At 43.5% G+C, this 21,670-nt stretch overlaps 1 protein-coding gene across 1 annotated transcript in view; it reads right to left on the bottom strand.

Moving 5' to 3' along the window:
• Nucleotides 1-2,310: 2,310 nt before the first annotated feature.
• Nucleotides 2,311-21,670, bottom strand: part of BUB1 (BUB1 mitotic checkpoint serine/threonine kinase) — a 35,596-nt gene continuing 16,236 nt past the window's right edge. The window contains exons 21-41 of the mRNA XM_075413655.1: nt 20,712-20,752; nt 20,344-20,450; nt 16,059-16,111; nt 15,772-15,962; nt 14,148-14,308; nt 13,460-13,794; nt 12,581-12,633; nt 11,915-12,052; nt 10,826-10,918; nt 10,041-10,131; nt 8,980-9,061; nt 8,116-8,296; nt 7,492-7,570; nt 6,748-6,971; nt 6,126-6,266; nt 5,356-5,471; nt 4,077-4,238; nt 3,722-3,879; nt 3,451-3,628; nt 3,103-3,209; nt 2,311-2,607 (exon numbers count right to left, since the gene is read on the bottom strand). Coding sequence (XP_075269770.1) covers nt 2,412-2,607; nt 3,103-3,209; nt 3,451-3,628; nt 3,722-3,879; nt 4,077-4,238; nt 5,356-5,471; nt 6,126-6,266; nt 6,748-6,971; nt 7,492-7,570; nt 8,116-8,296; nt 8,980-9,061; nt 10,041-10,131; nt 10,826-10,918; nt 11,915-12,052; nt 12,581-12,633; nt 13,460-13,794; nt 14,148-14,308; nt 15,772-15,962; nt 16,059-16,111; nt 20,344-20,450; nt 20,712-20,752 — 2,887 coding nt within the window. The 3' untranslated portion in view covers nt 2,311-2,411. The remainder of the gene's footprint in view (nt 2,608-3,102; nt 3,210-3,450; nt 3,629-3,721; nt 3,880-4,076; nt 4,239-5,355; nt 5,472-6,125; nt 6,267-6,747; nt 6,972-7,491; nt 7,571-8,115; nt 8,297-8,979; nt 9,062-10,040; nt 10,132-10,825; nt 10,919-11,914; nt 12,053-12,580; nt 12,634-13,459; nt 13,795-14,147; nt 14,309-15,771; nt 15,963-16,058; nt 16,112-20,343; nt 20,451-20,711; nt 20,753-21,670) is intronic.

The following is a 21,670-nucleotide window of genomic DNA, read 5'->3' as shown; positions in this document are numbered from 1 at the left end:
GGACCCTGCACTTGCCCTTGTTGAACTTCATCAGGTTCCTGTGCGCCCAGCTCTCCAGCCTGTCCAGGTCTCGCTGAATGGCAGCACAGCCTTCTGGTGTATCCACCACTCCTCCCAGTTTTGTGTCATCAGCAAACTTGCTGAGGGTACACTCCAACTCTTCATCCAGGTCATTGGTGAAGAAGTTGAACAAGACTGGGCCCAGTACTGACCCCTGGGGGACACCACTAGTTACAGGCTTCCAACCAGACTCAGCGCCGCTGATGACAACCCTCTGAGCTCTGCCATTCAGACATTTCTCAATCCACTTCACCAACCACTCATCCAGCCCACACTTCCTGAGCTTCCCTAGGAGGATGTTATGGGAGACTGTGTCGAAAGCCTTGCTGAAGTCGAGGTAGACAACACCCACTGCTCTCCCCTCATCTACCCAGCCAGTCATGCCATTGTAGAAAGCTATCAGATTGGTCAGGCATGATTTCCCCTTGCTGAATCCATGTTGACTACTCCTAATGACCTTCTTTTCCTCCACTTGCTTGATGATGACCTGTAGAATGAGCTCCTCCATCACCTTTCCCGGGATGGAGATGAGGCTGACCAAACAAACTTCCTGACAAATCACACCAGGTCCCCTAATGACTCCTGGTTACAGCTCCCCCTCTTATCCACAGATGGGAAGAAAGTCCTCAGCAAGAAGTATCTTGGTGCCGGAATTATCCCAAAAATCCTGAAAGCCAAGGCATCAATGCAGAGCACTGCCAGCCTGTGAGGAGCAAAGCCCCGTATGTTTTTGTTCCCTGAGATCGATCAGCGGACATAGACGCTCGAGTGAAGGCAGCAATAAGCCGCATGCAGCTTTCGCACGGGCAGCGCAGCTTGCCCGAAGATGGGGCAGCTGGGGAGTTGGCAGATATACTGCTCCAAAGAAGCAGTGTCTGTTGTCACCCAAGAGCACAGCCTCTACTCCCAAGGCAAGGACAACAGCCCAGCATGGATGCTGCTGTGGAGATGGTGTGTTTGAGGTGCCTGCCAGATTTATTTGGAGTTTGTGTAATTCAGGTAACTGAAGTTATTTTGACATTTAACATTTGATAAAATCGCTATAAAGTCCAGCCAGCCTCACCCAAACTCAAGTGAGCGACTTGTGTAGGCAGCAACGATTCAGTGCATTAGTGTACAGCCACTATAATGAAGAAACATAAAAAAATAGATAAAAAGGAATAGGGAGCACTTTTAAAGCAATGCTTTCCTGGCCTTTTCCCAGAGTATTTCCACAACATTCTGCCACAGTAAGGGAAAAAAGAAATCTCATAGCAAGTAGAAAATAACCCTTTCTATTCCAGTATGGAGAGGTATTTGTCTCTTGGTTCCCCCCTTCCCCATTCTCTAATTACTGTGTTGTGGCTGGTCAGATGTGAATTTAACAAAAGCTGCAAGAGTGATTTCAGTCCTGTCTAATCTAATCTGCAAACCTCAGTTTATTCCAACCTAGAAACTCCTGAGAGAAAGGGTAGAGCAGGAGGTCTGTGGATGTAGGAGCACCAAACATCAAAGAATTGCACTACCAGCACTCGGAGCGCTGTTGTTCATCTCGTCACCAACTCAAAACAGCATTTCTTCATATTCATTGATTATCTGCAGTGGCTCTTTTGAGAGAAGAGAGACCTACAGAAAACCTGTCCTCCTTACAGGTACCGACTGTGGATTTTCCCCCATTAGGTATAAAAAGCTACAGGAGTTCACACTCTCATAGCCCATGCTACACGCTACTTCACTTCCAGTTGCTGTCTTCACTTCTCTTAGAAGAGATGCTGGAGTCTTCCATGACAGTAGGGTCTCAGTCTGGAATTACATTCCCGATAACTCACTCTTCCCTAGAGGCCTCACTGTTCTTCATCACCTTGAAGACCTCACAGACACTTCACATTTCAGAGACCAGCCTGCCCTTCACCTGGCTGGACTGCATTTATCACCCGGGCACTTCCTCGCCTCCCTACGAGAGCGTAGTTGGTCTCAACTCAGCACTGACCTTGCTTTCAGGTCAGAGCAGCTGGCTACCCAAGGTCCCTTCAGCATGAAGCATTTGAGAGCCTTGGTTAAAAATCCCGGGGTGGATGCTGAAAGCAATTACTTCATCTGCACACTACCTTTTCACCAGCTTCCCCTGCCCCCCCCTTAGAAACACACAATGTTATGACAAGTGTCTACAGTTTCCAGCCTGCCCATGCCTCCTAAACTGGACAACTTTAACAAGATATTTTAGCATAATTTTTTTCCACAAAAGCACAGAAAGATGCGATTTACCATTCCTGAAATTAACCTCAAGAACATTTATTTTTAAAACAAGTTATCACATAAAGGTGTCACATCAAAAAAAATGCCAGCCCTCACTAACTGTGTAAACTAAATGCTTATTTTCTTGACCGTTTGTGTTCTATAAGCAACACAACAAGTCTGTTCCGAAGGAACTTTATTTCCTTTGCGTATGACTTGCAAAATAAGTCCTTCAGCCTTTTGCGCAAAACTCCTAGAGAAGGCAGGCTGTGGCAACTGGGGATGTTTAGCATGCTCTCAAAGAACTCTTTCCACAGTTCAGCATTGGCAAGCCTGCAAAGGAACAAAAATGCATCAAAAAAAATTTCTGAAGTCAAGTTGTTAAATATTAAATATAAATATAAAAAATATAAATATAAAAAATAAATATAAAATTATTAAATATTTCCCATATTTACCCCGCTCCCTCCCCAATTAGAGGCTGGAGCAACCTCAGACATCGCCGTAACACAACGCAGCTTCTGCTGTGGCATGCTGCTTAGCGAACCGGTGGGATTTTTCCTCGTTTGTTGTCCTTTCCTGCTTCCAGGCAGCAAGCGGCTGAGGATGCCGTGCAATTTGCCACGCGCACTGCTGAAACGCTTCCTGTGTGCATGGCAGCGAATTCTATGAAGCCGTTCCCAGGCAAAGAATCCAGTTTTGAGGGCATCAAAAAGCATGTACAAGCAAGACTGAAAGTTGTGACAGAAACTAACCTCAGACAAACCTGGTACTAATGACACATCTTTCTAGGCATGGGAAGGTTTTGAAAAGACTTTTGACACCAACCTTCTGAAGGCTCCCTCAGGCTTCCAGATACCGTTTTCATTCTTCACTTGCATGTAGGTACCAAAGAGCATGCAGTAGACTGTTGCTGCAATGCCAAAGTAGTCGGTCTAAACAAAGTATAAACAAGTTTTATATTAAACATGTATTGAGACCACTAAAAATTAGCTGAATAACACTGTGGAGCCAGCACGGTAAGCTCTGTAAGAGGAGGGCTCAGGACGGGGTTTTTAAAACAAAAAGTTGAAGCTACAACTCTAGTACCGAAGTCTAGTATTTCTATACTCCATTTATTCAGGCCAGATGCACGCACTAAGCTCCAAACATTCAGGTGTCTATGCAATCTCATACCTGGTAGTTCCATGGTTTCTGCGTCAGCATTTCAATACACTGAAACCCAGAAGTTTCGCACTTCCCAGTAAATGCTGTTCCTTCAGGAAAGAGTTTCATGTCTATACTCTGGCCCAAGTCAATGAGCGTCAAGCCGTGAGAGAGACCATCTATGTCACATGTATCATTGTCCAGAAACCTTCGATCATGACAACATGAAGTGATCATGTAAATATCAAGGCTATGATATCATTACATGCTGGCATCTCAGCTAGCAAAGGGAAATACTTGCCTTTCTCCAAGTATGAAATTGTCGGGCTTAATGTCACCATGAATGATTTTGCAGCTGTGGAGCTCTTCCACCATATAAAGAATTTTTACAGCAAAGTAGATTACAAGTGCTTGAGGCATCACCTTCTCAGGAAGCTTTTTGTAAATGTTTATGGCATTCTGTAAACAGACAGCAAAGAACCATCAGCTACACAGAAGCAACTTGTTATGGATTACAGGTCCATGTTGATAAACACAGAAAATGTTCAAAATGAAGGTCCATAAAGTGGACAGTAGAGGAGACATCTGAATATTGTAATATATCAGCACTCCAAAAAGGATACAGATGTTCCAGAGTGTAACCTGATTACACTTACTAGCAATGTTCCATAGTTGTAGAGCTCGCCAACCAAAATGCTTCCATTTTGAAAGAAGTGAGCAGAATAAAAGTGGATGTAGAGATGGTGTATACTTGGATCGAGCCTTTCTACCAGTTGCGTTGCTATATAGAACTCCCAAGGATTGGCAGGTTTCTGGATCTGTAACAAAAAAGTTGATGTTCTAGGAAAATCTATTAGCATTAAAAGCTAATATTTAAAATGTCAGTCTTTCTGCAACATTGACATGCCTGCTGGCAACAGACATTTTGTAAAAGAGCTTTTCAAGTCAAAACAGGAAAACCCTTCTGATTCCTTCCCCTACTATTTCCTCTGCTACAATGAATACCTGAGGCTCAAAAAAAAAAAAAAAAGCTTAAGTCACCTTTACGTACTAAAAAGCTCTCAGTGAAGGTGTTGCACTAGAAAGGTTTTTGCTGAAAGATTAAATGTTTCAGAAGAGATCCACAAAAGATTCCAAAGGTAGGAAAAAAGGATCTGGAGAGGCTAAAGGGGTGTGTGTGTGCCATTTTAAACACATACCCACGTTTCAGCCAGACTGTAGTAACTGTACACATGCCCTCAGCCAGCAGCAGACGCAGGGATGCGTGACCTGGTGCAACCCTCTTGGGCTACGCTGACCTCACCACTGCACAGACTTTCCTTTTGGCAGCAGTTCTGATGCAACCATATGCTTTCATTTGTTGCTCATTCCTGCACTGAAGCAGCCTGGAAGAAGCCAGGGCAGAGCAGAGAGGTAGCTACACCATCTACAATTGCCATCAAGATGAATATGTGTGTTAATAAAACTGCACCAGGGAGGTATCACCCAGCAAAGCCAGCTGCCACCAAACAGGCTGGATACACACAGTGCAAAAATGCTTGTGGAAAGCTAGGGGGCACGTATCTGGAACAAAAAGTGGCCCCAATTTTATCATCCATCCACACACATTTTCATTTTCTGTGGACTAAGCACTCGCACACACAGCTGCCTTTTTTCCGTTGAGAAAGATAGCCTGGCTGCAATTACTCCTTAGGGTACTTGTGACTACTTTATAAAGAAAAGATGCAGCGGCAAGGCAAGAGACTAAAGAACTTCCCATGTAGAATGAATCAGACATCACAGCACTCAAACTGAACAAGGCTTTGAGGACAGACAAATATGCTTTACTTCATACTCAAAGATAAGAAAACTCAGCAGAATCCACGCAGGGTAGGTGTCATTACTGTAAGACTCCAGAATTTTCCAGCAGAGCTATTCGGAATCAAGACTACTTACCTTGAATGTTACTTTCTGATTGTTTCTTGGGTTACTTGCGTCCAGAATGGAAGCCTGATAGACTTGAGCAAAAGCTCCCTCTCCAACCAAGCAGTCCACATGGAAAGAGCTGGAACCTTTAAGAGATTAACAACTTTAAGTCCCGCTTACAAACTTCACAAGAGACCTCGCTACTCAGAGAAGAAAAAAAAAAAAAAAAAGAAAAATAAAAAGCACCAGCCTTAATAACAAGTTATTGCTTTAACCCTAATGTTAGTCATTCTCTGCAGGTCTCTCCTTGCTAGCCAGCCTTTTCATAGAAGAGAGCCCGTACTCACGCTTTAAAACAAGAGTGCTGCAAAGTGCCACATACTAAAAAAATCACTGTTTCTATTTTAGTCTGACTCCCTGGAAGTAATCAAATTCCAAAGTGCATTCCTTAAAAAGTAAACACTAATGTTCAAGTCACACAAGTATGTTGCAATTACTGTCGTACAGATTTTGTTGACACAGGGCTGTTGCTCCATACAAAGTTTGAGAGTTGTATCACAGATTACTAGGAAAGGAAAACTAGGAAAATTCGCTCCTCAGAATGCCTAATCAAAAATGCTTATGCTACAGAAGACAAAGAAAAAAAAAGCAAAACAGGTCTAATTTAAAATCTCAGGTTTAGATAACCTGGAAGCTATCTGGACATACACGCAAGTAAACTGAATTAGAAAAATACTTCAGAGGTTCCCAGAAAAACTTCAAGAAATGCTTTGAAGTGAAATCTTTGAAGTAGGTCTTACCCAGTGGCAGTTCAGCCTTCAGTGTGATGGACGGAAGAGTAGATTTCCATTCAAAGTAGTTGGCATAGGTGTGGAGTGGTTTAGGAAGCTCTGATAAGAATTTACAAATCAATTCCTTATCCCAAGGGTTCTCAACAAGGACTTCATGGAAAGAAGAAAAATATTTAAGCTACAAGAAAAGTGTCATTTCAAAGAGGTAACACAAGCTCATACTTGATCACCAATTTAAAAACAAACAAACAAAAACCACAAAAAGCAAAGATGGATAAGTTAAGTATTCCTCAATTTTGCCAATCCAGCTCTAATATCTATGTCTTCCCTTTTAAAGTTGCCCAGAAAGACAGATGTTTCTAAAGTATTTGAGCGTCAAATAGTAAAGAACCCTTAGGTACTCCCAAGTACTCCTGCACTTCAGAATAGCTTTGGCATCACGTAACACAGGTACAACCTGCATTTATCCTTCCTTGCATCACTTGCACACAGACAGTGATGACCTTGCAGGAGCCACAAGACAGCTCAGTGCAGTGACCACTTTCACGTTGGAACAAAGCACTGCTGCAAGAATGTGACACTGCTCTGGCCTCGGACTTTACGGAAGAAAACTGTAGGCAATGCTCTGTACCTGCAGCTTTAACACTCTGAGCTGTCCTGTCCTGCCCAGTTCCAGACAGCCTTTCATGGGAAATTTTGTCCACCGCAATAGATGAGAAATATTCAGTTCTGCTCGTGGAAGTCTGCTCATGTAATCTTTGAGAATCAGCTGTAGCAATTCCTTGAATTCCATTTCCTTGTTTCAAGACACTTCCTTGAAGCTCTCCTTGTTCTGCAATATGTTCAAGAGCAGGGCTACATATTTAAAACACAGTATTATTAATTGACAGCACCACCATGGTATTTTTACATCTTCAGTAAGCAAAAATTTGTCAGATGTCCCCTCTTGCAACCTTGGCCATAACCAACATTAAGAGGAATAAAACGGACATTTCTCAAGAAAATAAGATCTGGACATATAATGCTACCCATAGTCTAGTAACTTTCTAGTTTGTCAGCCAACAACTTCAGCCAATATTGAAAAGAAAGCAGTAGTTCTACATACACAGCTATTAAAAATTTTTTGGACAGTTAACTTTAAATTTAAACGTGTCAGAAAACATAAATCATAGGAGCATTATCACCAGATCCAGGTTCATTTAACTCCACAAAATGCTGAGATGTATGCTAATCAGAGTCAGTCTGACACAAATATGCCAGCTCTAGATTACTTGGAAAACCTGAAACAAGATCAGCATAGCAGACTTTCCTGCTCTGGCCTAGATTTGCCTAGCACTCTCAAGTCTTGAAAAAATCTCAGCAAATCGTGACATACCTTAGCTTCTTAGGTTTTGTCTGCTTGTGCAGTTCTTCAGAAAACTCCAAATCCATTTGCAGCAAGTCATCCCCACAGGCTGAACACAGGGAACAGCAACAATAGAAAATGTTTTCCCAACAGGCAAGCACATTTAGAGTATTCTTACCAAGACAAGAAGGTTAAGTCACACTGCAGCTGTGAAAGCCGCTCAGGTATCACAAAAGCTGGAACTAACAAGCCTATTTTAAAATATATAAGGAAAGACAATAGCTTGATTGCTTTAGGGAGTGTATTCCAAGATGAAAGAGGGCCAGACAAGCATAAAGGTGCTGGGACTTCAGTCAATTTTTCAACTATTTACAGCCCCTTGGAACAGTTCAGAACAGCAGTTCAACAGCACAGTCAAAGCCGCTCTTGTCCCTCACCACCTTCTCTTATTCCCCCAATTAAAAATTCTTGGAAAGCTTATGTGCTGGGCTAGCCCACGCTTCCAGCTGCTGTTCTGTAAGGAACACACACTCGGAAGCGGCAACAGTGGGAGCCATACCTATGCGGTATGGCCTGCGAGGTAACCAGGGCACAGAAACAGAGTTACGCAGTATTGAAATAGACGCTCTCAACCTGAAGTAAGCATTATTTCACCTTTGTTCTCCAAAGCTTGTCGTGAATGTGCCGACAGGTAATTAAACGGTGTTGATACAAGCTGGGCAGCTCGTGCAAAGTCTCTTGTGTTGTTTGGACTGGGAGCTAACGTTTTATTACTACTGGGTACATTCCACACCGTATAATCATCCCTCAAAAACTCCAGTGTCCTTGTTTCTTCCTAAACAGGAAAAAAAAAATATATAAAGATTTAAAACTAAGCCATCAGAACTATCCTGCCAGAGCTGCACTGTAACCTACCAGCAGCCTCTACAGGCAGTTTCCATAATGTTGAGTCTGCATGTGTCAACTTACAATGTTAGAAAAATAAAGGAATGGCAATATAACCTAAACCACAGATTTATACAGTTTTGTATCAGACCTGAATGTTGGCAATAATCAATACTACAGCAAAATTCTAGACAACAAAAAAATTGCCATAAGAGTCAGAAAAAGTCCATCTCATTACTTAGAGATCACTTATATCCAAGCAGCCTGAAGATTTATGCATCTTTTTGGCTATGAAAACTGTTACGTGGTTATTAAAACATTAAGCATCTCTGGCTCCCTGTCCTTCCTCCCTCAAACAGATGCCAAATTCACACATCAACTGCAGTCAGATTTGTTCTAGGGATAGAGGCCTCCACTATCAAGCTCCTTCCTAGCAGTTTTGTGAAAACTAACAACTGATAAAGTTCATCCTATTGGCAGGAAATGGGAAAAGGTACCTAGACTTTAGCTAGGTATCATAAGAATATTGCAGAATTGGGACAGAACAAAAGTAAATACAGACACTCCCAATATCCCCTGTAACTACATAACCCATTTTCAAGGCTAATTCTTGCAATAAGACCAAACACTCACTTCTGTACCCGCTGTACAGTCAGTCAAGGGACGTTCTCCAATAGTTCTGGGCTCTTCTGGCTTGTTTTTGTGCTGTGGGATCCTGACAAAACAGGCAGTTTAGAATAGCTTTTCCTCCAGAACTTTCCCAGGAGGACTGATCATAACAAAGACTTTACAGAATCACAGAATGGCAGGGGTTGGAAGGGACCTCTGTGGGTCATCTAGTCCAACACCCCTGCCGAAGGAGGGTCACCTACAGCAGGCTGCACAGGACCTCGTCCAGGTGGGTCTTAAATATCTCCAGAGAAGGAGACTCCACAACCTCCCTGGGCAGCCTGTTCCAGTGCTCCGTCACCCTCAGAGGGAAGAAGTTCTTCCTCATGTTCAGATGGAACTTCCTATGCTTCAGTTTGTGCCCGTTGCCCCTTGTCCTGTCGCTGTAAAGAGTCTGGCCCCCTCCTCTTGACACCCACCCTTAAGATATTTATAGGCATTTATAAGGTACCCCCTCAGCCTTCTCTTCCTCAGGTGAAATAAGCCCAGCTCCCTCAGCTTTTCCTCATAGGAGAGATGCTCCAGTCCCCTCACCATCCTCGTAGCCCTCCTCCGGACTCTCTCCAGTAGCTCCTCATCTTTCTTGAACTGGGGAGCCCAGAACTGGACACAGTACTCCAGATGGGGCCTCACCAGGGCAGAGTAGAGGGGGAGGAGAACCTCCCTCGACCTATTGGCCACACTCTTCTTAATGTACCCCAGGACTTTTTTTGTTTGTATTTATTTTTTTTTAAGGAATCCCATTTGCAGATACTTTGAGAAGTTGCAGTAGCTCAAAGAAACAAGCTGTCCACAGTCATCCATAAAATTAAGCATCTCAAACACACTGTCCAAACAGGAAAGTTGCGTAATTCCAGAGAAGCAAGTACATCTTTCTCATGCCACTTCCACACAGCTGCTAGTGATTGTATTCAAGCCAATCCTGACACTGCAAATACAGTCACAGCAAAATTATACGGAATAGAATCAGTTCGATACGTAATTCTTAATAAACTGAACTCTGCTGTTACTTTTCTCCTTCTTACCCTCTGTTCTCTTTTTCATTCTCATCTTCAAAGATAGAAAATGCAGGCATGACAGGGGCAAAAACATTAGTTTTCTGACTTCCATCAGGCTCTTCAAAATAAAAGATAACCAATATTATTTTCATCCAGTGAAGATTATATAAACAGTCACATTTTCACCCCTAACCAGGCAACTCACAGTCATGGCTACATTCAGCTAGAGCAGGAGCATCCCCAGAATCGCCACTCAAATCATCTTTCCTATAAGCTCTTGGAGATGAGGAAGATTTTTCCATCTCAAAACCAACACTAGCCAGGAGTACAGGTGCCTTCTTGGCTCCATCTGACCAGCTGTGGAAAAAAATCTCTGTGCTCTCTGTTGTAAGCCACTGCTACTGCCTGGTTTTCACACAATTTTAACTGTTACGATAACATGACAATTCAGATATTAACACCCAACCTGCAAAATGTTTTACAAAACAAGCGTTAGTCATATGAAGTACCAGCTATGCCTTTTCCAAAGTTAGGTTTTAAATACCAGAGAAGTCTCTGCAGAGAAGCAACATGTTTAATACACACATTAATAGGCTTGCTAACAGTAAAGTGCTTCTGCTGTTCTCAGACCACGCATAAAAATTTAGAACCTGTCAGTAAATTAAATTCATTATTGGGGAAGAAGTGCCTTCTTCACTCAACATGTAATCAAACAACTACTTATCTCAAAATTATGAGGACTGGTGGGAGGGGTAAACAGGCAATAAGGGAGTGAAATACCAGGGACTGAAAAAATAAGTAGTACTTGCCACTTTTTCTGCAATAGACTTCAAATTGCTCCTCACTTTCTTCAAGAGGAGATGGTTCAGGTATGATGGGTGTTTGAAACATATCCATTAGAAATCCTAAAAAAATAAATAAAAACCATAAGAATATCACCCCCATTAAAGAAATTTTCAGAGGTTCTTCCACTGTATAGTAGTCAAATTAAATGCCAATTCTAATATTTTTATCATTTATCAAATGCCGATAACAAATTACTCCTTCATATCGTTTTAAACACTCGACAACTGAACAAACACAGAAAGGTACAACTTGACTAACACATACTTGTTGGCACCATAGCCTTTTTTCTTCTCCTCTCCAAGATGAGATTTCAAGTTCTCCTAAAGAAGCAAATTCTCCTTTATCTTCTTAGATATTTGGAAAACTAATGAATATCACAAGCTCCTTGGTTTTTTTTCTTTTTACAGATATATATTCATCTGCAGCAGTTTGCAACATGTTAGTGGCTAACAGGTTTACCATCAAAACGGAAGAACACAGCATAAGAGTACAAAAGGGATAAAGCAGCATCAGGATATTATTACTCCACATCCGACATCAGAAGTACAATTGCAATTTCGCTTTTAGCATTTTGAAAAAGCAATGGTTAGAATTTACAAAGTTCATTAAATAATCAAAGCCCTTTTGCACAAGTCACCCTTGTTGCAGCTTTGGGGGAAGCTCCTCGTCAACCAGAGCTGACTTACTAGCTTCCTAACAGTCTTCCACATTAGTCTGTTGCAGGTCTCCACTTCAGAAACAGGAGCCCCTGACAGTACTGACAAGGGCAGCTCAGAGAACACGCTGCCCAAAGCAGCCTGGCGCATGTATCACCAGTGACTTCTCCAGGAGTTCACAGGATGTGGCTGCTGGGATGTTATTGAAGCATCTGTTTCTGGTCAAAAGCTTTGCAACTGTCTGGATGACCCAAAAGAAGAGTACCAATTTAATTTCATCTTTGATTGAATGGTGCAGAGGCCCACTACATAGCCTCCTTGTATATTCGGCTTCACTAAAATTACCAGGCAAGATCCCGTTAACTCCAGTGAAACTCGCATGTTATCCCAGATGCTTACCCAATGCTTCCTTTGTATGAACTGTAGGTGAAGGCTGCACTTTGAACGGTGTTGCCTGCATTGCTCCTCCCAGTGAGGTGTTTGGGGTAGCTTGAGAAGCATTTCCAGAAGCAAAGGAAGAATTTCCAACTCTAGATGCTAGAAATAAGAACAGCGAGATCATTGCTGAAGAAGCCTGGGTTTGTTTATTGGCATTTCAGGAGCTAGCAAAATGTTAGGAAGAGGAGTAAACAACATGAGTAGCAGAATGACAACCCAGAATTTTGGGAGACAGTTTGGCTTGTTCAGTGATCTGCTTGGCAGATTCCCAAAGGAGGGTGCCCTGAAGGGCAAGAGGGACCTTGGGCAGCTGGGTGGCCTCTGAGGACCAGTCTTCAATTCACAGGAACAATCCATTCTGACACAGGAAGTCAAGCAGGCAGGAAACCAGCAAGGACAAACAGCGAACTCCCAACGGAGCTCAAAGAAAAAGGAATTGCACAGAAGGTGTAAACAGGGACTGGCTCCACGGAAGGGATATGGAGACGTTGCCCAAACATGAAGGGTTGGGGTTCGGAAAGTCAAAAAACTTAGCTAGAGTTGGAACTAGTAGCCACATGCTATTTATACCCAGCCAATAACAGTCATACCAATAGCATCAGTCTTTATCAAAACTGGGCTTATTACCTTCTTTCACATCCACAGAAGTAGCTAGTCCAGTGGATCTCTCGTTAGGGTGCCTTCAAAGGAAAGATTAAGAACACCAGCTTGAAATAAAAGCTATTATTTAGATTCCAGCTTCAGTTCAGCACTTAGCGGTGCTGCACTCTAAGCAGTAGGGCAGCCTTTCCCAGTCTAGAACAAAGGAAACATTCCAGACAGACAGCAACTAGTGATCCTATTTTTTTTCTCCTATGAATGACTTTTAGTCACACAAATGAAGCAAGTGAATATTATTAGACTGCCCCCAGAAAGTTTCTCGTACAGTTGCCAGTAGGTATAAGACCTGAAAGGCAGCAGAGTCCTTTAAAAAGGTTAAAATGCAGGCATTAAATACACTTCTTGGATACAGTCTGCCTCCAAGTAATTCCATAATATGAGTGAATGACAACTGGTTCCATTTCCTCCTGTTGGCCAAGCCTACTCAGCCATGCTTGCTTTGCCAGTCACACAAGCAAGAGTGCTGAAGATGAAAACAAGCACTTTTTTCCTTCTCTGGAGACCTTCATGGCCAAGATGTAATGTATGGGATCTGCATGAACTAAGCATATCCTGTTGTTTATTTCAGGTATGCCAGAGGCATGCTGAATAATTACTTCGGTTGCACACTGCATTTCCTCTTCGTTATTACAATTAAAACATAGGGCTAAAGAAATCAAAAACTGAAGTGAGGACTGTAAGTTATATAAATTTGATCTATGTCTAAATATTGGTTTCTGCAGGCTACTTCAGATTTTTTTTCAGAAGAGGAAGACTTTTTTTTTTTTTTAAATTAATTCTCAGCTGAAGTGTAGATACAGAAGACTGCACAATTTGGTGAATAAGAATTAGCCTGTTTATACGTACTGTTCTCCAGTGCTCCAATTATGGGATGAGGCAGGATGTGCCTGCTCTCGAGATGAAACATTATTGAATGGAGGGTGTAACAAACTGTTCTGGAGTTCTCCAAGCTCTAGATGAGTTTTGACTGCATCTTGCTTATATGTTGCTTCCCACAGGGAGGTTGATGTCAGCTGGTGACCAACGGGTTTCACTGCTTGCAGCGTAAGAGCAGTGGATGATAAAGTACTTGACTGAGGCTGGTCTGGCAGCAGACCTCGGGCATTTTGCAGATCTGAATTTTTATAAGATGTCATCCAGTTCTGCTGCAGAGCTGCACTGGGTGTAACATGTAGATTCACCTTTAGAGATGAAAAATGTTGTTTTACATTCAAAAAAAACCCCATAAGTATAGCCATTGCCATTTTCCTTTTTATTTCTGCATAACTAGAACAGTTTTTCATGCATAAGAGAACTTTCGTATGCAACCAAAACTCAATCATGGAGAAGCAAACCTGAACTTACGGGTTTAACAATTAAAACGTATTTCATAAAGTACTTAAAAAGTTATGCCAGGTATCTATACTAATCAGGTATTGCAGCCTTGACTTCCAGACTTGGTTAGCAAACTATTCTGGTTACCGTCTAAATCATGGTTAAATTTTACAAGGTAAGTTCATGAAGACTGCTTCTATTGATCATAGCACATACTTACCACTGGTTTATTTGGTTCAGCTGATGTTGTAGATGCTGGTTCCAGTCTAGTTTCCTCCAGGCTTTTGGTGAGCTGGGTAAGCTGTTCCAGCTTCTGCTGCAGGGCTTGCAGTTCAAGCACAGCTGACTCTTTTTTCCTTATGGTGTCTCTCTCTTCTTCTTCTAAGGATTAAACAATGGTATTAAGGGAAACAGCTAATCAGTATCCAAATGAGTTGCTCAACACAGATATTACAAGCTGCTTGAATTTAAAATTTAGACGTACAGTCTGTACAACAACAGGATGACACTTGGCTCTAGAGGCAGAAGTTTGGGAGAAGTAGATATTGCCCATGTGATGCACTGTGTCTAACGTCTCGGTCCCAGATCCCCCAGGGGAGGGCTGCACAACACTATCTTGGCACTGGCCTGGCAACCAGTGGCAGCCCTAATAATGCTTTTTAGCGGACTTCACAGGCGAGCCTACCTCTTGTCTGGTGCATGCTTGTGCTGCCAGGCTCCATGCTGCTGCGGGCATGCTAGCGGCACCCACCCTCAGCACAAAAGGAAACCAGCTCTGAAAGAGTCTACCAACATGACCCTTTGGTAAAATTTGGGTGGTGATGGAGCCTGCTGTCCCCAAGGGAAGAGCTATCCCTGCTGGGAATTATCATACATAACTACTGGATTAGAAAAAATAAAAATAATCCAGACTCAAACACTCTTTTCAAAAATGCGTTAACATCTTTCCTCCCACTGAATCTCTCCCTTTTCCACTGACTATAGTTTATCCATTTCTTCCTTTACCAAATGAGGTGACGACTTCTTTCATCCAGCAATATCCCCCAGCAACCTTTTTTTCCCCTTCCTATAAATGGTCAGATACACAACTAACTCATTCTGAGCAGCTGCTCTTTATTTGCCCCCAGTTTTGGTTTTGCTTCTCTAAGACCCGATTTGCCTATTTGAAAGCCCGCCTACTTTTCCTCCAAAATTTCATCGTTCAGCAAGCACAGGTTTTACCTCCAACTACAAACTTTGCCTTGAGACCACCCCAGCTACAAGCGTGCCATTGCTAACTATACAAGGGGGTCCCACAGCTACATTTGCCAAGAAGGCGAAGCAAAGACAGAGTGCTGCTCTCTTTTCTGCAGCGTGCCTTTGACTGGCTTGGGCCAAGGACAAAGCGTGGCATCATACAGAACCATATGACACTTTAAAGCATACTCTGGGGTCTCCCGATTACAGCCTACTGATAGGAACCCAAGACACTCTCGGTCTTGAATTGCAGGTGGCAGAAAGCCACAGCTAGAGCTCACATCAGGGTAACTAGCACTGCTAAGAGCTGCTCACGCTTTCCTCTTGTTTCCTCAGAAGAAACACCACTCTCTGTGAAAATCTAGGTTTAGAAAAGACAAATCCAAGGGATGAGCTTATACAGTAAACATGTATGTCAGTCGTTTGGCATGTTACGTGATGTTTCCAAGCTCACCCCACCCTGTTTCTGTACAGGGATACTAACTTGGGCTTTGAGAAAGATTTCAGGTTTCAGTAGAGAGGCTGAAATGAAATGAATGCAGCCAAGTACTAGTTTTCCAAGAATATGAGAACATTTCTGAAATAGCTAGATAGAAAGAGAAGAATACCCCATTCTTGCTGTCTTCTGAGGCACTCATATTTCTTGAGGTATCTCTTGGCTCTTAGCTCCTCAAATGAAAGCTCAGATCCTTCACATATGAGCAGGTTTTTATCATACATTGCAACCTGCTCACATTCGACAACAGCAGACGATGACTTAGGAAGAACTTCAGATTTGGAGATGTACGTAACATACTTTCTGTGAGGAAAAATAAGAAAAAACTCTGTTTAAGTTTATTGGATTTATTCTGGGAGCGTGTTAATTTTCCCACTTTAAAAAAACCCAAGCACTTACACTTCTTCTCTTCCACCAGAAGAGCAGGACTGAGCACCAGCAGAATCAGGACCCTAAAGCAGGGCAGGGGAAATAAAAAAATAGAATTCCAATATTATAGTTAACCATCCATTTTGACAAGACCAACAACCACAAAGCCCCTGACTTAATTCTGATTGAAGAGATGACAATTCAGATGATGAGCATGGCAAGAACAGATCAGAAAGAGAGCTCTACTAGTCATCAGAGCCTAAGGAAGTTCATCCTGAAGAATGAGCCACTTAACAGTTTGCTGTAGTCTCTAACAGCTTTTGGAAAACAAAAAAGACTCCAGAGACTGAAGAGAGATGCAGTTCTGGAAACTGCAGTACAGAAACACGTAGTTTCTATTCCAGAAAAACAGGAATGTAAGCTAGAGACCACCTGGGTTTGTTTAAAACAAACTGGGCAGCCTCATCCAATTTCTTTCATTGACAAACTAACCAACCTCAGAGCTAAGGAACAGGCAGCAGACATAAGTTTTGAGCTCTACCCCATCATCCAAGCTATCTTTCAGTATTTGCAGGCAATACCAAACTGAGAGAGTCATAAGCATTTTAGAAAACAGGACCAAGTTGAGAAATGTTACATCAGTTTCTTAGCCACAGTCTTTCAGTCTTTAATTTCACACCCCGTTCACCTTTTGTCTGACTGTGCCAGAAAAACAGTGAAAAATTGTAACTAGCTTTGACAGACCTAAGCACAAGAGTGCTGCATTCTGGTACTTAGCTAAAATGAGTTACAAGTAGTATAATTTCTTTTTTAAATGTTTTATGATGCGGAAGGGGGTGAAGGATACAGCCTCTTTAGGAAGGACAAGCAGGGGAGACGAGGAGGGGGCGTCGCCCTCTATGACCATGGCCAGCTGGAGTGCATGGAGCTCCACCTGGGGATGGATGAGGAGCCTATCCCAGAGTTTAAGGTCGGGATTAAAGGCAGGGCAGGGACAGGTGACATTATAGTGGGGGACTGCTACAGGCCACCTGACCAGGAAGACTGAGCAGATGCGGCCCTCTGTAGGCAGACAGGAGCAGTCTCATGTTCACAAGCCCTGGTCCTCATGGGAGACTTCAACCACCCCAATATCTGTTGGAGAGACAACACAGCAGGGCATAAGCAATCCAGGAGGTTCCTGGAATGCGTCGATCATAACTTCCTTCTCCGAGTGACAGAGGAGCCCACGAGGAGAGGTGCTATGCTGGACCTTGTTCTCACCAACAAGGAGGGGCTGGTGGGGAATGTGAAGCTCAAGGGCCTTGTCTGCAGTGACCATGAAATGGTGGAGTTCAAGATCCTCAGTGCAGCAAGGAGGGCACAGCAAGCTCACTGCCCTGGACTTCAGAGGAGCATACTTTGGCCTCCTTCAGGGATCTGTTCGGTAGAGTACCCTGGGATAAACCCCTGGAAGGAAGAGGGGCACAAGAAAGCTGGTTAATTTTCAAGGATCACCTCCTCCAAGACCAGGAGCAATGTATCCCAGCAAAGAGGAAGTCAGGCAAAAATTCCAGGAGGCCTGCATGGATGAACAGGGAGCTCCCGAACAAACTCAGGCACAAAAAGGAAGTCTACAGAGGGTGGAAGCAAGGACAGGTAGCCTGGGAGGAATACAGAGAAATTGTCTGAGCAGCCAAGGATCAGGTTAGGAAAGCTAAAGCCATGATAGAACTAAATCTGGCCAGGGATGTCAAGGGCAACAAGAAAAGCTTCTACAGGTACATTAGTGATAAAAGAAAGATGATGGAAAAGGTGGGCCCTCTCCAGAAGGAAACAGGAGATCTGGTTATCCGGGGCATGGAGAAGGCTGAGGTATTAAATGACTTTTTTGCCTCGGTCTTCACCAGCAAATACTCCAGCCACACAGCCCAAGTCATAGCAGGCCCAGGCAGGGACTGGGAGAATGAAGAACTGCCTGCTGAAGGAGATCAGGTTTGAGACCATCTAAGGAACCTGAAGGTGCACAAGTCCACGGGATCTGAGGAGGTGCATCTGTGGGTCCTGAGGGAACTGGCAGATGAGGTTGCTAAGCCACTAGCCATCATATTTGAGAAGTCGTGGCAGTCCAGTGGAGTTCCCAGTGACTGGAAAAGAGGAAACATAACTCCCATTTTTAAAAAGGGTAAAAAGGAAGACCCGGGGAACTACAGGCCAGTCAGTCTCACCTCTGTGCCTGGCAAGATCATGGAGCAGGTGCTCCTGGAAACTATGCCAAGGCACATGGAATATAAGGAGGTGACTGGTGACAGCCAACAGGGCTTCACTAAAGGCAAATCTTGCCTGACAAATTTGGTGGCCTTCTATGATGGGGTTACTGCATTGGTGGGCAAGAAAAAAAGCAACTGATGTCATCTACCTGGACTTGAGCAAAGCATCTGACACTGTCCTATGTGGAACTGGTAGGGTGGAATTGGCTGGATGGTCACACTCAAAGAGTTGCAGTCAATGGCTCAATGTCCCAAGTGGAAACCAGCGATGAGTGGCGTTCCTCAGGTGTCAGTATCGGGACTGGCACTGCTTAACATCTTTGTCAGCAACATAGACAGTGGGATTGAGTGCACCCTCAGCAAGTTTGCTGATGACACCAAGCTGTGTGGTGTGGTTGACACACTGGAGGGAAGGGATGCCATCCAGAGGGACCTTGACAGGCTTGAGAGGTGCGCCTGTGCGAACCTCATGAAGTTCAGCAAGGCCCAGAGCAAGGTCCTGCACACAGGTCAGGGCAATGCCAAGCACAAATACAAGCTGGGCGGAGAATGGATTGAGAGCAGACCTGAGGAGGATGTGGAGGTGCTGGCTGACGAGAAGCTCAACATAAGCCGGCAGTGTGCGCTCGCAGCCCAGAAGGCCAACCATATCCTGGGCTGCATCAAGAGAAGCATGGCAAGCAGGTCGAGGGAGGTGATTCTGCCCCTCTACTCTGCTCTGGTGAGACCCCACCTGGAGTCCTGCGTCCAGCTCTGTAGCCCTCAGCACAAGAAGGACATGGACCTGTTGGAGTGGGTCCGGAGGAGGGCCACGAAGATGATCAGAGGGCTGGAGCACCTCTCCTGAGAGGAAAGGCCGAGACAGTTGGGGCTGTCCACCCTGGAGAAGAGAAAGTTGCGGGGAGACCTTATAGCAGTCTTCTAGTACCTGAAGGCGGCCTACAAGAAAGCTGGAGGGGGACCTTTTACAAGGGCATGTGGTGCTAGGAGAAAGGGTAATGGCTTCAAACCGAAAGAGGGTAGATTTACAGAATCACAGAATGGTAGAGGTTGGAAGGGACCTCTGTGGGTCATCTAGTCCAACCCTCCTGCCGAAGCAGGGTCACCTACAGTAGGCTGTAGAGGACCTTGTCCAGGCGGGTCTTGAATATCTCCAGAGAAGGAGACTCCACAACCTCCCTGGGCAGCCTGTTCCAGTGCTCCGTCACCCTCAGAGGGAAGAAATTTAGGTTAGATAGAAGGCAGAAATTCTTTACTGTGAGGTTGGTGAGGCACTGGAACAGGCTGCCCAGAGAAGTTGCGGCTGCCCACTCCCTGGCAGTGTTCAAGGCCAGGTTGGATGGGCCTTTGAGAACCTGGTCTAGTGGAAGGTGTCCCTGCCCGTAGCGTGGTGGTTGGAACCAGACGATCCAGGTTCCTTCCAACCCAAATCATTCTATGATTCTATGAAAGAACACAACTACAGGACAACAGAACTTGGACTGTAAAGTTAACTCAAGATCTGTACAAGGTATGAACAGAACCTTAACTGGAATTTGTTAGAGACTGATCTGGCATGTTACAGAGGGGCTTGTGAACTGTGATAAAGTCATCTCCTAGTCTTTTCCTAGCTCAGCAGACTGACTTTTACCAGAAGCCACCATCCCACTGAGGACCAGCCCAGAAACATTATTATTTTATTTGTTCTTAAAAAAGAGTATTTAAAGAAGTAACTTGAATTTCATGAAAACTTAGTGTAGGCAATTTCCAAGAAGCATGACCAGCACAGACTCTTTTGATAATGTTATTCCTCCAAAGAACGCTAACCAGCTGCATCGATCACACTTTGTCTGTGATTCTAGAAATGTGTCAAGTGACTAAAAACTGTGTCCCAGTGCTTCCTGAGATATTTCTATGAAGATGTGATGTTTACAGCATAAAAACACCAGTAACATTTTTGAGAGATGCCAGATACTGTTAGGCATTGTTGTGTCTTTCTTATTAATTTAAGCTCATCAATCTAAACCTTATGTGAGGGCTCCACATTTTTTCCACAATGTCTAAGTTGCTCATTAATAGTCATTTACCTGATTTTTGCAAGCATACGCTGGGTCATTAAGATTTAAAACACCTTTTTGAGGAGCCATTTGATTTGCCACATGCGAAGTTTGAAGTGGTTTTATAACAGCAGTGCCTGGGACAGATAACACAGGTTTGCATTAATGAGTAGAAATAATTTTATCATTTATGAATTTCTATTAACTTTAAGCATTGGAAAACTAATACCTCATTTTGAAAAACTCCCCTCAAGTATTTTAAATACGGCCAGAAAAACAGGAAAAAAAAAATCAGTTTCTACAGGAAACATATTTTCTTCAGTGACAAGACTCACTGATTGAGGTAGAAGACTCATCTAGTAGAGCTACAGCTCACAGGCAGATATCTTTAGCCTCACCTTGCAAAGGAGGATTCCGAGGATCATAATTCTGCAGCCAACTAAATTGCAAGAAACATCAGTTATTATCATTAAGTCACCTGTCCCCCATTCCTCCACACCGCCCAGGAACCTTTGATTTCCTTATACAGTCATCACGCCATGAAATGTAATACCAAAAAACTCGGGTTAGTTACAGGATGCTTATTACTGCATATGGACATATGTTGTTAGCTTCCCATTTTCAGAAACAAAAAAGCCTGCAACAGACAGCAGTATATGGAAATTGAATTCTTGTTCCATCATCACCAGCGGGAGCACATACCAACTCTAGCACTTCCAACAGCTACATGCTAAACAGGCACCCCCTCTCCACCGAGTGCTGTACAATAAGCACAAGAAACTAGACAGATGTATTATTGTCAACATCTCCCCAAGGCGGACTTACAAATCCAGCTCAGATCAGGGATTTGGCATCTGATCTCACTGCAGTTCCAGCTACGGCCACCAACCAAAACCAGAGAGGGTCCAAGTCAAGCAGCAGCTGAAGCATGCATTCAACTGGTGGCAACAACAGAAGCACAGGCAGCTACAGGGGGAGTTCCAGCCAATTTATACACTCTGGAAAGCATTCCAATGCCCCTAACTTGAAAATCCAAGCATCATTACCATGGCCAACCTGCTTGAGCTTCCAAGTAATGAAGCTCACACACAGGATTTCCAAGGAAGGCTGCCTGAAGCAGGCCAAGCTATGCATCTTTATAGTCTTGATCAACAGAGAATAGACAGGAAATGAATCAATTAAGGGGTTTTCTTTGTGGGCCCTGCTTCACTGAAGACACGCTGGTACAGTTTTTCTCAAAACACCCAACAAATACTGAACAGTAAAGAAGTACTGTCAAGTACTGTACTGCCTTTAACAACAACAATCATTAGTCTACCCCGGTACAGCACAGGACACATGCAAACAAGAAAAATAA

Source organism: Opisthocomus hoazin, chromosome 2 (genome assembly GCF_030867145.1).
Source record: "Opisthocomus hoazin isolate bOpiHoa1 chromosome 2, bOpiHoa1.hap1, whole genome shotgun sequence".
Lineage (NCBI taxonomy): Eukaryota > Metazoa > Chordata > Aves > Opisthocomiformes > Opisthocomidae > Opisthocomus > Opisthocomus hoazin.
The sequence above is the reverse complement of the archived record's forward strand: the minus strand, read 5'-3'. Positions and strand labels throughout refer to the sequence as shown.